This window comes from Neolamprologus brichardi, chromosome 11 (assembly GCF_056152115.1).
Source record: "Neolamprologus brichardi isolate AB-2024 chromosome 11, ASM5615211v1, whole genome shotgun sequence".
Lineage (NCBI taxonomy): Eukaryota > Metazoa > Chordata > Actinopteri > Cichliformes > Cichlidae > Neolamprologus > Neolamprologus brichardi.
Window position 1 is genome coordinate 10,807,263 of NC_142114.1, and position 14,037 is coordinate 10,821,299.

Consider the following 14,037-nt stretch of genomic DNA (forward strand, 5'->3'; position numbering starts at 1 on the left):
ATAACACTTTGGCTTAATGTCACCATTCGTGTTGTCTTTCTTTTATTGCAGGTGTGATGTACATATGTGTGGCTGGTGTTTTACATTAGCATAACATTACCATCCAGGAGAATGAATGCAGAGGAACTGGAGCTGCTCGGTGACTCCAAGTACAGGAATTATGGCGCAGCAGTGGACAAGGCCCTCAAGAACTTTGAGTACTCCAGTGAGTGGGCAGACCTCATCTCTGCACTGGGCAAACTCAATAAGGTAAGAGTTCTATAGGCTCAGCTTCTTCTAAAGATTGCTTTGTTGCCTAACTGCGTCTGTATAAGTAACAGGAACACAGACAGGTCTGTACAATGGCCTTAGTTTCACTTGTTTTGGTTCTATGATTTGTACGGAAAAGCCTTCCAGCTGTCAGTTTTCAAATCCTGTCTCAGGTTCTGCAGAATAATGCAAAATACCAAGTGGTTCCTAAGAAGCTGACAATAGGCAAACGGTTGGCCCAATGCCTCCACCCTGCCCTGCCTAGCGGGGTCCACCGCAAGGCCTTGGAGACCTATGAAATCATCTTCAAGATCATAGGACCTAAGAGGCTGGCCAAAGACCTTTTTCTTTATAGGTAATACTGCACTGTCAGATCTCAGAAAGCAAGATAGTCACAAGGTTTTTAGGTGGGTAGCAATAAACATCTGCCGTTTCCCTCCACAGTGCTGGGCTTTTCCCTTTACTTTCCAATGCTGCTATGTCAGTGAAGCCTGTTCTACTGGGGCTGTATGAGACCTACTACCTGCCCCTGGGAAAGACCCTGAAGCCAGGCCTGCAGGGACTATTGACTGGGGTCCTACCTGGTCTGGAGGAGGGCTCTGAGTACTATGACAGGTGAGAATAGGAACACAAAAAGCAACACTTGGAATGATGGTGACGTGCACAGTAGCCCTTAACTAAACCATGAAATAACTGCCAGAAATCTTTAATTTTTTGATAATGGAGTGTTTGTTGAACCTTTAGACAAACTATATGAAAATATATTAAATTTCAATCTGCATATATATGAGTTTTAATTTGTGTAACATTTGCTACACAAGGCATATTTTTGCAATTTAGTATTTAAAAATGTGTCATGCAAATTATGTAATTTTTTAAGGGTACAAAAAAGTCCCGCTGATGATATATAGAAGTCTCAAAAACTCTCAAAAACACACATATCAAATACGATATGCTGGGCTTTAAAGAGTTAAATTGCTGTGATAGCCCATTACAAGAAAGCATTTTATTGCCTAATGTGGAAAGGAAGTGATAATAGATCATATGAATGATAAATGAGGTATGTGAGTCATTGCAACATCACTATTATTAACAGAGGATAGCCTGAGACTTAGTACCTCAGTGTGGACTTTAGACCGATGTATTTTCATGTCTCATAATGATCACTGAAACAGTCTAAGGCTACGTTCACACTGCAGGCGAAAGCGCATCAAATCCGATTTTTTTGACCCTATGCAACCCATATCCGATCATGGTCTAACAGTGTGAACGGCGCAAATCTGATATTTTCAAATCCGATCTGGGTCACTTTCGTATGTGGTACTGAATCCGATACATATCCGATGTTTTAGAAAGCGACTGCTGTTTGAACGGTCATGTCGCATTAAATCCGTCTTTTACGTCACCGACACAAGACAGACGCCAATTATCAGCTCCGGAGAAGCGCCCGCGAAGACATCATGATCGCTTCCTGGCCATCCAGTGTAGATGTTAGTGAAACTGTTGGGAAGACAACGTTGGAGAAACGTGAACATTTTATTTGTACTGTATAATCTGCCGATTCTGACAAAAAATCGGCAACTATCCTTTGAAGCACCGCTCCTCCAAAACAGCAATAAGGATAATTATTAGGTTATTTACATTATTATGTAAATAACAAAATAACTTAAAGCAAAAATTAGGAAACGTAAAGTCCGAAGTCTTTATATTAAGGGCCATCAGTCAAACAATATTGTTTGCTCTGGATCTAAACAGATCGCGTTGTGTGGGACGGCTTCTTTTGCGCATGCGGGCCGCTTTGAGCGTTCACACTGGAGCGCGTTTGCTGTCGCATTTTATTTGTAGTGTGAACACGCAGACAAAAAAATCAGATCTGATCAAAAAATCGGAATTGAGCATTAAGACCTGCAGTGTGAACATAGCCTAAGATTGTCTTGAAAACTGAAAGTAGGCATCTATTCTTTTCATTGTTCAATCAAATCAAAAGATTATCTTAGCATTTATTGGCAAATGATAGGCCAGGTATTCAGAAATTTATTCATCCTGTGCAAAGTAAACCCTAGGGGGCGCTCCAGTTCCAGTTAAACTATGATGGTACTACTGGCCTACAGTATATATAGCAGACTTTCAGCATGCTCTAGTAGGAAACGCATAGGTGTTTCCAATGCAAACAGTGGTGCCATTTTGTTACAGTGTCTCAGTAAGTAATACCGTATGGAATTAATATTTGTGAATACAAATGTGCCTATTTATGGCATATCTGAATGTTTGCTGTCTTTTCAGCCTGTTAGTAATTGTATATACATTATCATTGTGATTCCTTTCTGAACAGATTTTGCTTCTGTCAAATTACTTTTAAAAGGAGGTTGTTTTATGTATTTATTTTTGTTGTTGTTTCAGTATTTTCTTTCTCATTCAAAGGACTTTCATGTTGCATTATAACCTAAGAACTAACTTATGTCTTATATACCTTGTGTGCAAGGTTATTATAGTTAAATTATATTTTACCTAAAATAAAATAAAAAAAAGTTTTTTAAAATATTTTGGTTACTTGAAATAAAAAAAAAGCTTTCAAAATAAACAAAATTTACTGTAGTCATAACTTTAACATATCTTCATTCTTTGTTATTGTGGTTAAATCTGTGAAAACAGATTTCACAGATTTATCAGTAGGCTATGGTGGATATATTTATGCATATAATAAAAAAAAAGTTTTATAAAGCAAAAAATAAGATATGCATCTTGATGTGGCTCTTACAATTCATATTTGTCTACATGATTATAAATTATTTCCACAGTGTTGTGTTGGCACTGTAATATTTATTCAGAACTTCGTGTATCTTGCCCCTGACACATACCAGCTATTTTAGAATAATTAAAAAGACTAAAATCTAACGATGAGACTGTTTTCAACTACTCTAAAGAAACATTTTTTCAGAGTACTTAACAATGTAATAACAATGAAAGCTAAACTGAACGATGCAAGCTGTAACATTTGAAACTAACTGAAACAAAACTGAAGTGAAACACAAATATACTGCCTTCTTGTTAGTTCAGTAGACGTTACACCACTTTTGGGCCGCATTATCTGCTGTGTCTCAGTGAATGCTCTCTTCAGAGAAGACTCGGTAATGACTAATAAATTATGATGGTTTGTTATTTAACTTGGATTGTTTCTCAGTTAAATCTTGGTGGAAAAAATAGCAATAACATTATCAATACTACTATGTATATAGTTGCATTAGTAATATATATATCTTATTTCTTGATTGGCAATATGATAATTAAAGTGTCGTGTGAGAATGTGAACACTTGCTTTCTGGAGTTCTCAGATTCCTGGTTGTGGTGGAACTCATATAAACCCCCTTTACTTTGGGATTTTTAGATGCTCATGTAGACAAAGACTTTTACTTCTTAGTACCAGTTGTGCATTGTGGACTGCATCATTTCTAGCGCCAGGCCAGTTAGAGGTAAAGGTTGGTGTGTGCTTACTAAGGCTGGTCCCTGTGACCCGTCTGTGCTTCCTGTAGAACCAACACCCTGTTGGAAAAGGTGGCTGCAGCCGTGGAACAGTCGGCTTTCTACAGTGCCTTGTGGGGCAGCATCCTGACCAGCCCCTCTGTGCGTCTCCCCGGGGTATCCTTTGTACTTCTGCACCTCAACCGTAAGCTCTCCATGGAGGACCAGCTTTATGTCATGGGTAGTGACATCGAGCTCATGGTACGTAGCAGATAATTCCTCATGACAGCATTGCATGTCCTTCAATTAAAAATATAGGTCTTGATCCTTTCAGTGAGAGCACTAGTTAAAATAATGCACTACAGCTTAGAGTGGATTGGACTGGCTGGATAATATTCTGTTTCTGTTCTTGCCAGGTGGAGGCAGTCAGTACGTCAGTCCAGGACTCCAGTGTTTTAGTACAGAGGAGCACTCTGGACCTGATCCTCTTCTGCTTCCCCTTTCATATGAGCCAGGTAGGGGGAAGTAGCGTGGTCTGTGCAGTATGATAACAGTGTTTCCCTGAGTCTGCTTTAGACTGAAGTATCTATGGACTTCTCATAATAAGATATCCGTTGTAACATTAGTATTATTGTTCTTGTTTTTTGTTGTTTCAAATCTAAAGGTGTTTCTTTGGGTCTTTCTGTTCATCTGCACATGCATGCGTGTGTGTGTGTGTATCTGATCACGAGGAGGCTGTTTAGGCAGCTAGCTTGGTGACTATTACTGGCTGCTTGTTAAATTCTTCACCTCAAAAACATTTCTGGATCTGGCAGGGCTAGGATTGCCTTGATTGTCTTTGTGTTTGTGTGTAAAACCATATAATCTGTGCAAAAAGGACAAATACACAATGACAAATATTGTGGTCTGTTGTGTGTTGTGTTCAGGCAACTCGCCCTGACATGATCCGGATCCTGTCAGCAGCTTTGCATGTGGTTTTGAGAAGAGACATGTCCCTCAACCGCAGACTCTACGCCTGGCTCCTGGGTGCGAAATCCATGCTCAGACACAGTACTGACACTCGGATGCATCACAGTTTGTACTCATCATGTCAGTTGTGGAATATTGTAGAAATAGGGGGATATTTTCCAGATTTTCCTGTATTTGTCAAAGTGCATGGTTCTTAAGAAATGGTTACTTTTACTCTTACTCTTTACTCTTAGCCTTAAATCCACTTTCATGTAAATACAGGAGGACTAACAGACAAGTTTCACAGACCGTGGCAGGAATCTTGAGACACAAAGCTTTAAACACTCTCCTTCTGTGTGCACACTATGTTTCTGCTGTTTTTAACAAAATACATTAAGCTTGTATCTGCTTTGGCTGTTGTCTTACTTTATTTTTTCTTGTTTGCAACTTACTGTGGGCAAACACACTGGTAAGTATCAGCATGATTAAAAGGCGACACTAAGTGAATCTGCTTACTCTTTTTAACTAAAGCACTGTGCAAGCTTACAATGTTAAATGCATTAAATACAAACATTTCTGAATGACAGAAATGATGAAGGAACAAATCAGGCTGAGTCTTATGTTGAGGTAAACAGGAGGGTGTGATTAGTATTCAGTCAGCAGCACTTATGTTGTTTTGGTTTTATTATTCAGTCATTTTGGAGATTGACCCAGTCTAATCTAGTCACACTTAGTAAATCTTAATCTGCATTTGAGGCTGAAATATTACTAATGCTTGAGCAGCCACTAACTGTAAAAGAAGCTATAAAACACACAGGTTTTTCTCAGAGAGAGATTCAACCTATATTTGTTCCTCTTTTAACAAAGGGTTTACACCTTTTCCTGTGCTTGAGTGTTATAGAATTTTTTCTGAATGTTAATGTGAATCTAAGTGTACGACTTTTTTCTTTAAAGGCTTTGACAACAATGGGGTGATAATAGGCCCCCGTAGCACTCGACAGAGCAACCCAGAGGAGCACGCTAGCCACTACTTCAACACCTTCTCTAAGGACATGCTGGTCCAGGTGAGCTTTCAGGCTGACTGCATAATCAGGTCACCAATGGAAAAATTGTTTTTTGTGTAAAACTGATTTTCGAAATATTCCCCAAACAATGTCTCTGGAGACTAGACATGTCTGCAGTGTGGTGGGGGGAAAATCTTTAGTTGTTGTTTTTTGTGTGCTACACAGTTTTTTCAACCCCCTTTATCCTTCTCCCACACCTCTCCCTAGCTGTGCAGATACTGTATGTCCTGCTACTATTCCCAGCAGCCAGCACTTTGAAGACAGCTCAGTTCTTGTGTAATCTGCCCTGTCATGCTAAAAACAACTCAGTGATGTGCTCTGGTACTCACAGTGGGCACAGAGAGCAGCCAGCAGCAGTTTTATTTTTACATTTTATTTAATTTTTTTAATTTATTTTTTTTGTCTCTTTTATATATATATATTTCCTCCTTTGCCATCTGCTCAGATAGTTAATCAGAGCTCCCTCCGTAGGGATACGGTCAGTACTACAGGGACCGTCTGTTCCACGGCTTTGCCAGTGATGTGGCAGACGAAGCGTGAAACACACACGTCACATACAGAAAGAGAAAAAAATGAGAGGGCGACACTGTGAAGACAAAATTGGTTCTGACAAACATAATGGAAAATAAACAAATATGAATATGAAAATCAAATGAATATAAATTATATTTTATGATTCTTGCAGTAATAAAGTGTGTGTGTGTGGATGCGTGGGGTTATTTTTTTCAGGCAATGGTGGGGATTTTGCAGGGTAAGGCTCGAGGTGGAGAGGAGGAGAGCATCCTCATGCATGACCTCAAGCCATTTCGCATCCTGATCAGTCTACTGGACAAACCAGAGCTTGGTAACCAGTTTATTAGTGTTGCGATAATAGAAGTCTAATTAGTGTCCTATATGCACTATGTTTCATATAAATAGTCTGATTTTTGAATGTGTCCACACACTCTGCTTGTGTGTCATCCAAGGGCCTGCTATCCTGGAAGACGTTCTGATCGAGGTGTTTCGAACTTTGCACACACAGTGCAGAACAGAGCTGGACCTCCAAAACCAGAGTCCCTTCAGCAAAGATCACACACACCTCAGCAGGTCTGTCTGATCCACTACTCGACTTTCTTTACTGTTGAGACATGAGGGATGATAAATAAAGCCTCATTTATTCGTCAGCTCATTTAACAGTGACGGTGAACACTGGTATAGTGAAATATGGACTTACAATATAAAGCTTACACAGCAAAAGTAGTACATTAAATACATAAATCACTTTAAACCATCCAGTCAGATACATTAGGTCGGACTGTTAAGGGCAAGACAGTGACAGGAGGGAGCACATTAGTTAACTTTGGCTGAAAGGACTTTTGTCAGTGGGATAATAAGATCCCCTCTGTGAGTATACGGTATTTTTTTTTTCTTCAATGAATGACAAATAGAATTTACTACAGAGCGTACTGGACCTGTTATGGAATATTTTTATTTCCGGAGCTAATACATTTACTCTAACACTGGCATGCTGTATTGTGCTGGAGCTGCATGATACTAATTTTGACTTCTTTCTCAGTAAACTGCGGGAGAACAAGAAGACGGCAGAACTGATAAAAACAGCCAATTTGCTGTTTAATTCGTTTGAGCCGTACTACATGTGGGACTACATTGCTCACTGGTTTGAGGAGTGCTGCAGGTTTGTATATTAAGATAAATGTTGACATACAAAATACAATTAAGGCAATTTGAGGCACATCTTGCTGATATCAAAAAGTGTAAATCTGTTAAAAACTAAATTTGCTGTCTTGCTTTTGATGCTTCATTCTTGTTTGGTTTTCATTGTGGTGGTAAAGCTCTCTCCAGCCAGTAGTGGGAGCTAATTCAGTTCATAACAGCTGTTGTTTCAACGTGCTTAATACTGGAGGATGTGCAATATTAGATTTAAAAAAACATTTTTTTTTTTGGGGGGGGGGGGGGGGGGGGGGGGGGAATAAGAGCCCATAGCAGCATAACTAAGAGATGGTTCAGGGTCACCTACTCTCCAGTCCTAACTATATGCTTTATCAAAAAGCATTATCTTTAAATTAGAGAGGGTTTCTGTCTCCTAAATTCAAACTACGAGCTGGTTCAAAAGGAGAAAAGCCTGATAAGAGCTCTTTAAGATATGATGAGATAAATCTGGTCATTCAGGACCAGTTAGGAAGTTCAATTTAAATTCAATTCTGGATTTCACCGGGAGCCAACAAAAAAAAGACTCTCTTTTCTCTTTTTTCTCTCTTTCTCGTCCTCATTAGTACTCTCACTGTGACATTTTGGATCAGCACCAGTCTTTTTCAGGGTGTTTTATTAACTGAAACTAAAGGAACAGTCTAAAAGTGACAAATGCTTTCTTAGTTTTTCAGCTTCACTCAGAGACAGGATGTTTCTCATTTTAGCAAAAAAATGTTCCTAACATTTAAGTAGATATGTTTCCCTGTTGCAGGAGGACAGTGAACAGCAGTGCAACTGCAACACGGCATGTTGGGAGTACAGATCCTCCTGAGCTCTTATTGGTTGAGTTCTGTCAGCTGGTAGATTTTCTGCTGGATATTGTTTCCCTGGTGAGTCTTTTTCTTTCTTTCTTTCTTTCTTTCTTTCTTTCTTTCTTTCTTTTTTCCTTCCTTCCTTCCTTCCTGCCTTCCTTCCTTCCTTCACTCATTTCTAAGCATTTTCATGCTTTCTTATCAATTGTATTATTTTCTGGGTGCTACTTTGTCATTTACAGATTTATTTATTTAACACTACAAAACTTCAGTGATCTGAGGTTTTGTAGTCCGTACCAATATCATTGTAATTAAATGAGTGTTGACACCAGATACAATTTCAAGGTTTTAATTTAAACAAATTTGTTAGTGACTTTGCTCTCTTAACGTTAGGAGCAGCACCCAGCTCATATTTGGAGCTGACTCTGATAGATGGCAGAAACATTGCAGTTTGAAGTGTGTCTTCCTTTTGTATAGATTGTTCCTATTATTACGTATAGCAGCAGACCTGTAGCTGGACATGCATTTCTACATGTTATTTTCATTGTCCAGTATCTCCATTGTCTGCTTCATACTACAGCAGTGTTAGGTTCCTTTGACGCCCTGTGCTCTTTCTTTTATTACCGTACCTTCATGTTTTAGTTTCTGTCTTTAATAGGTTTTTTCTTTGGGGTTGCATCTCTAGCACAACCTGTCGTCTCTCTCCTACAGTACTTTGTCACCCTGCTGGGCTTTGAGTCTCAGTCTCTCTCTCTTGGCTCACATACTTTCTTTTTATCCAGTATGTCCCCTACAAGTACTTTTGCCATTAACAATTCTGCACCCATGTTGTCAGATTTGTCCTTCAGATCTGTTTCTGTAACATCCAGTCTGTGGGATGTTACGGCCACCACTCGGGTGTGTGCCCTCCTCCTGTCTGTTCTGTGTGTTTGTGTGCCATCACTGGACAGGTTCAAAAAGCCTGTGTGTTTCATTTTCCTGCCAAAACTATTGTTTGCATCTTTGTAAAATTATGCTTGTCTAGACTGAATTTCCAATCTGAATGGTTTGGAAATCCCACACTCTTTTATTACCCTGTTTAAAAGCTTGTGTGTGTGTGTGTGTGTGTGTGTGTGCGCGCGTGTGTGTGTGTGTGTGTGTGTGTGTGTGTGTGTGCGTGTGTATGTGTCTGTGTGCGTACAGGTGTATGTGTATAAAGAGAGAATGTTGTGAGAGTGCTATGTTGCCCGTTCTCTGCTCGCTCCTGTCTGTTCAAACTATCTGCTCTTTCTCCTTGAAGCCTACTAGAAGCATGAGGGTAATCTGCCAGGTAAAGTACTGCTCTTTCCTGCTTTTTCACCTCACCCTGCTTCACTGAGGCTACGATAACATTTCTGCAACGTCCTGCCAACATCCCTCAGGCCATCTTTGTTGCCTCCCTGCTTTGACTGATCATTTCAAATTGACTGACTTGTTGTCACTTAATGTCATTTTAATTCCAAATGAAATGAACATGATCCCAATGGATTATGACATACCATCACATGTGTTGCAAGCTTAACCTGGCTGTTTGGTGTGGATCTTGTGAAAATGAAATCACTGCCCAGTGTGTATGTGCTTTTTCTTTTTTTCTTAAGTATGCATGCAGTTATATGCTACTGCAGTGCTCACATATTTATTAAGAAATATGACCCTTTTATTTTACTCTTTGAGTTAATGCTTGTGCTATAATATGTTTTGTTAGCATTTTTTGTTTTATAAATCTGTGTGTTGAGTAAAAATACTTTCCAACTTGCATAGATTTAATACATTTAATGACAAAACTACAATTGTCTTCCATTTGAACTGTTGAACTAAAGGTAAAGAAAAGAAAGTTAAAAATAAAATAATATGGTCCTTAGCAGCTCTTAAAACTGGGTAAATGTAATCTTAGATGAGTAAAATCTAACCCAAAATGCAGAAGCAATGTGTGAAAAAACAAAGTACCTATTTACTGTTTTCGCCAACTATGATGGCGAAAACAGGGGTCTAGGGCTGGATGTCCCAGAAAATTCACAACAATGTCAGACCATGCAGTGCTCAGAGAAACTGCAAAAAAATGCAAAAAACCCCCAAAACCACACATATAATAAAAAACAAATACAGTGGTCCCTCGCTATAACACAGTTCACCTTTAAAATAAAAAATAAAGTTGGCTGATTTGCGGATTTCACCTATCGCGGGTCATTTTTTCGCGATAAACGAGGGACCACTGTACAGCAAATCAGCAAAAACACCTCAAACCAACTGTCAACCACGATGGTGGAGGGGTGATGATTTGGTTTTGCAGCCACAGGACCTGGGCACCTTACAGTCATTGAGTCAACCATGAATTCCTCTCTATAACAAAGTATTCTTGAGTCAAACGTGAGTATCCAGCAATTTTTTTCTGGGACAACTGCACCTACTTCCAAGGTGCATGGAGAATACAAATATCTGATGACGTGAAGACTCCAACGAAACTCAAATTATTAGTGAACAACTTTATTGGTTGACAAATGTGTTTCGGCTTGTGACTTTCATCAGGGTCACTACAAAATATCAAAGAGTTTGTGTTTAAATAAAAAAACAGGAAACAGAAGAAATTCAAGTGGACCAATCACACATTCACAAATAAACAAGCTGACCAATTAGCATTTAACAGGTTAAGCCGAAGGCCAAACAGGCTCTGGATTAAACCACTACAGATTAAAAAGGGGGTGGGGGTGGGGGGGATTTACCACCTCCTAAAGTAGTTCATATTCCAAATTACACAGAAAAATGCAAACGAGTTAAAATAAAAATAAAGTACACTCAGGAAAGTCAAATGTGAGGCCATCTGTCCGACAGCTAAAGCCTGACTGAAACTGGGGCATGTAATAGAATAATGACCCCCCCAAAATACAACAGACTGGCTGAAAAAGAAAAGAATCAAGGTGTTGCAATGGCCCGATCACAGTCTGATCTCAACCTGATTGAAATGCTTTTGCATGACTTTAAGAGAGCTGTACATAAATAGATGCCTCCAAACCTTAACAACCTAGGGCAACATTATGAATAAGAGTGGGCCAAAATTCCTCCACATTTTGATAGACAGATGAGACAAAAAATTATTTCTTCATGTTTTTTCTTCTAAAGGGGACTAGCTTACAAGCTGTTAAAAATTAGAATATACTTTGGCTTTCACACTGCTTCTATATTTTGGCTTATTTGCTTGTAAAATAAATAAATGACATCATGTGTTGTTCATATCCGGTTGTGTTTACCCAATTCTGTCCTGTTCTGATGTGTAAAAAAATTGATAGTTTTATTTTCTTATTTAGACTTTATATAAGATGCACACACATTCTATATACAGATAAACAGTATCAAATAGCATATTCCACTTCTTTCTTCTTTAGAATTAGCACATGGTCATTCACTGAAACGATACAACACTAAATTTATTGATTCAAGGTGTGATCATAAACAAATAGGAACATTCAAATTTTCTGGTCTAAAATGTTTTTTTTCCTGCACTTCCAGACTGTTTTTAGTGCTGCTGCTATTTTTAGATCCCTCAGAGGAAGACCTGTTCTCTCCCTTTGCACTGGTGCCTCTGTGATGTACTGGATCTCCTCCAGTGTGTCAAAACAGTGATTTCTTGCCATAATGTGGCATGTAGTGCCAGTTGTGAGCGAAGATTGTGTTGCAGTGGTAAACAAACATTACGATGTGGTGGGTGGTTCCACTGAATGTCCCTTTTCAGATGTCTCAGGTCGGTAGTCAAACTCTAAGTTAACAACAATCATAACAATCCTGCTCCTGGTTCCTGAATACTGCTCAGCTTAGCTTGATGTTTGACGTACACGGTGGTCATTATGGGATTTCCATAGAGCCAATAAAAATAGCAGCAGCAGTGGAAGTGGTGCACAAGAAGATGAACGAGCTCAGACGAATTAAATCGGGTACTTTTTTTGATATTTGTGGGCCAGTTCCTGTAACTTTTTTTGGTCACACCTCATGTAAGTTAAAAAGAAAGCATGTAAAAATTCCACTGACTTGTCCCTTGGTATTCAGTTGTATATATGAATTTGTATTTAACAATATTTAATCAAGCAAACTGTCTTCTATTAACAATTTTGTAGAGTTAAAGCCCAGCATCAGCATAGCTAACAGGCGTAATAACTTTATATCACGTTCCCCTCTAAGCCCTTCAAATGCACAGTAATTATATTCAGTTCCACAACTCAGTTCTGTTTTGTTCCCTTGCACTTTTATAGGAGACGTACATAGAAATCCAGACAGAGCATCTCCCTCAACTGCTGTTGCGGATGGTAGCAGCCCTGACCTGTCACCTGCAGGCCCTGGGCCTCGGCGAGCTCACTCACTGCCTCCGTCTGTGCTCCAAGATTCTCAGCAAGGTGCAACCTCCACTGGTCTCCCCTCTGGCCCTGCCATCTGGTCCTCAGGCTCAGGGCCTCTCCAGCTCTATCGGCAAGCCATCAAACTCAGCAAGGGACAAAAACAGAGACACGGAGGACAAACAGGTGATTACAGTGTCTCAAAATGTTTCAGGGGTGTAAAAGGGAGTTGGAGTTCCTGATCAAGGGAAAAAGATAATTATTGGAAAGTGTCGGGGTTAATCACAGTAAAGAGATTCAAAGTTAAAAATAAAGCACTAAAAAGAGAAGTCAGTGTTCTGCCAAGCTCTGACTTTGTTGATCATTTAGTTTAGTCTCTGATCCTTTAAAAAAACATAGACCCTGTTGCTGCCAAACACAAGGATCAAACCTTAATTTGACTGGCTTCCCCTACAAGTTATTGGCCAAAAACTCATCAGCTTAGGCTCTGATGGTGTGTCCTGGTCCATGAACAGGGCCTCTTGGTGCCTCCTGCCAGCCTTCTGGCCTGTGCTGTCTTTGGCTGGGTGGCCCTGCCATTCCACGCTCCCTTGACACAAGTCATTTGAAGATTATTCGGAACAAATGCTGCTTTCGGCTGTTGAGGTCCTTCTGGTCCCCGTCCAACAACCTGGTTGTTTTAAGTGTTTGTAAGCCTATTGAGCCATGATTTAAAGTTCAGTCAGTCCAGTGCTCAGAGCTGGAGAGGGCCATGACTGTTGAGAGAGTGAGAGAGAAAGAGAGAGAGAGAGACCCATGAGGGGCTTGAAAGAGGACAAGTAGAAAGGCAGAAGATGGTTCCCCAACAGCTGAGCCCGGCTCGCTTTTTCCTCTGAGGAAGTAGAGGAATAAACTAGCTCGCGATGCCTCTGGGGTTTGCCATATCCATCAGAGTGGAAACATTCTGCATACATCCATTGAATACTGTAACACCCCACCACTACACCCACTCTGAGGGGCATATAGAGAACGTTCTAGCAAACATGCCATCTGAGTCCAAGCTCCATAATGTACACGCTACCTCACTCAAAATATATCCCAGGAAGCCTCAAGGCCCCCAAAGGTTGGCCGGAATAAAGAAATGTAAGAACTTCAGTCTGTCAGTCTCTGCAGCAGGATGCTCCCTCAGATCAGGCCCAGCAGCTGTGTACGCAGCCTTACTATATAAAGACCAGTCTAGTCATAAACTTTGTGTCTGCTGCAAGGCTACCACTATTTTAACTAATAGTTAAACACATAGTGATTATTTACTGAACAGAGTGCATATTTCTTATGGACAAAGGCTGTAATTTTCTGCTCAAGTCACTATATGAACAATACACTGCACTTGATGGAAGTGTCTTTAGATTATATTATAGGTGGAGATGGAGTTACTTGAGCAGTGTTATATCAGTAATAAACCAAGTTATATCAGTAAGTTGCAAATGAGAAACAAAT

At 39.7% G+C, this 14,037-nt stretch overlaps 1 protein-coding gene across 5 annotated transcripts in view; it reads left to right on the top strand.

Annotated features, from left to right (window-relative positions):
• The window catches only part of dop1a (DOP1 leucine zipper like protein A), a 28,399-nt gene that overhangs the window by 1,963 nt on the left and 12,399 nt on the right, over nt 1–14,037 (top strand). For 2 of the 5 annotated variants that reach the window (XM_006794832.3, XM_035909517.2), the window contains exons 2-13: nt 52–249; nt 423–604; nt 694–864; nt 3,780–3,969; nt 4,125–4,223; nt 4,635–4,797; nt 5,611–5,720; nt 6,450–6,564; nt 6,686–6,806; nt 7,276–7,395; nt 8,182–8,299; nt 12,481–12,747. In XM_006794832.3, coding sequence (XP_006794895.3) covers nt 112–249; nt 423–604; nt 694–864; nt 3,780–3,969; nt 4,125–4,223; nt 4,635–4,797; nt 5,611–5,720; nt 6,450–6,564; nt 6,686–6,806; nt 7,276–7,395; nt 8,182–8,299; nt 12,481–12,747 — 1,794 coding nt within the window. In that variant the 5' untranslated portion in view covers nt 52–111. Of the gene's footprint in view, nt 1–51; nt 250–422; nt 605–693; nt 865–3,779; nt 3,970–4,124; nt 4,224–4,634; nt 4,798–5,610; nt 5,721–6,449; nt 6,565–6,685; nt 6,807–7,275; nt 7,396–8,181; nt 8,300–9,500; nt 9,531–12,480; nt 12,748–14,037 lie in introns of all 5 variants that reach the window. The other 3 variants (XM_006794833.3, XM_006794829.3, XM_006794831.3) reach the window with 3 other exon arrangements.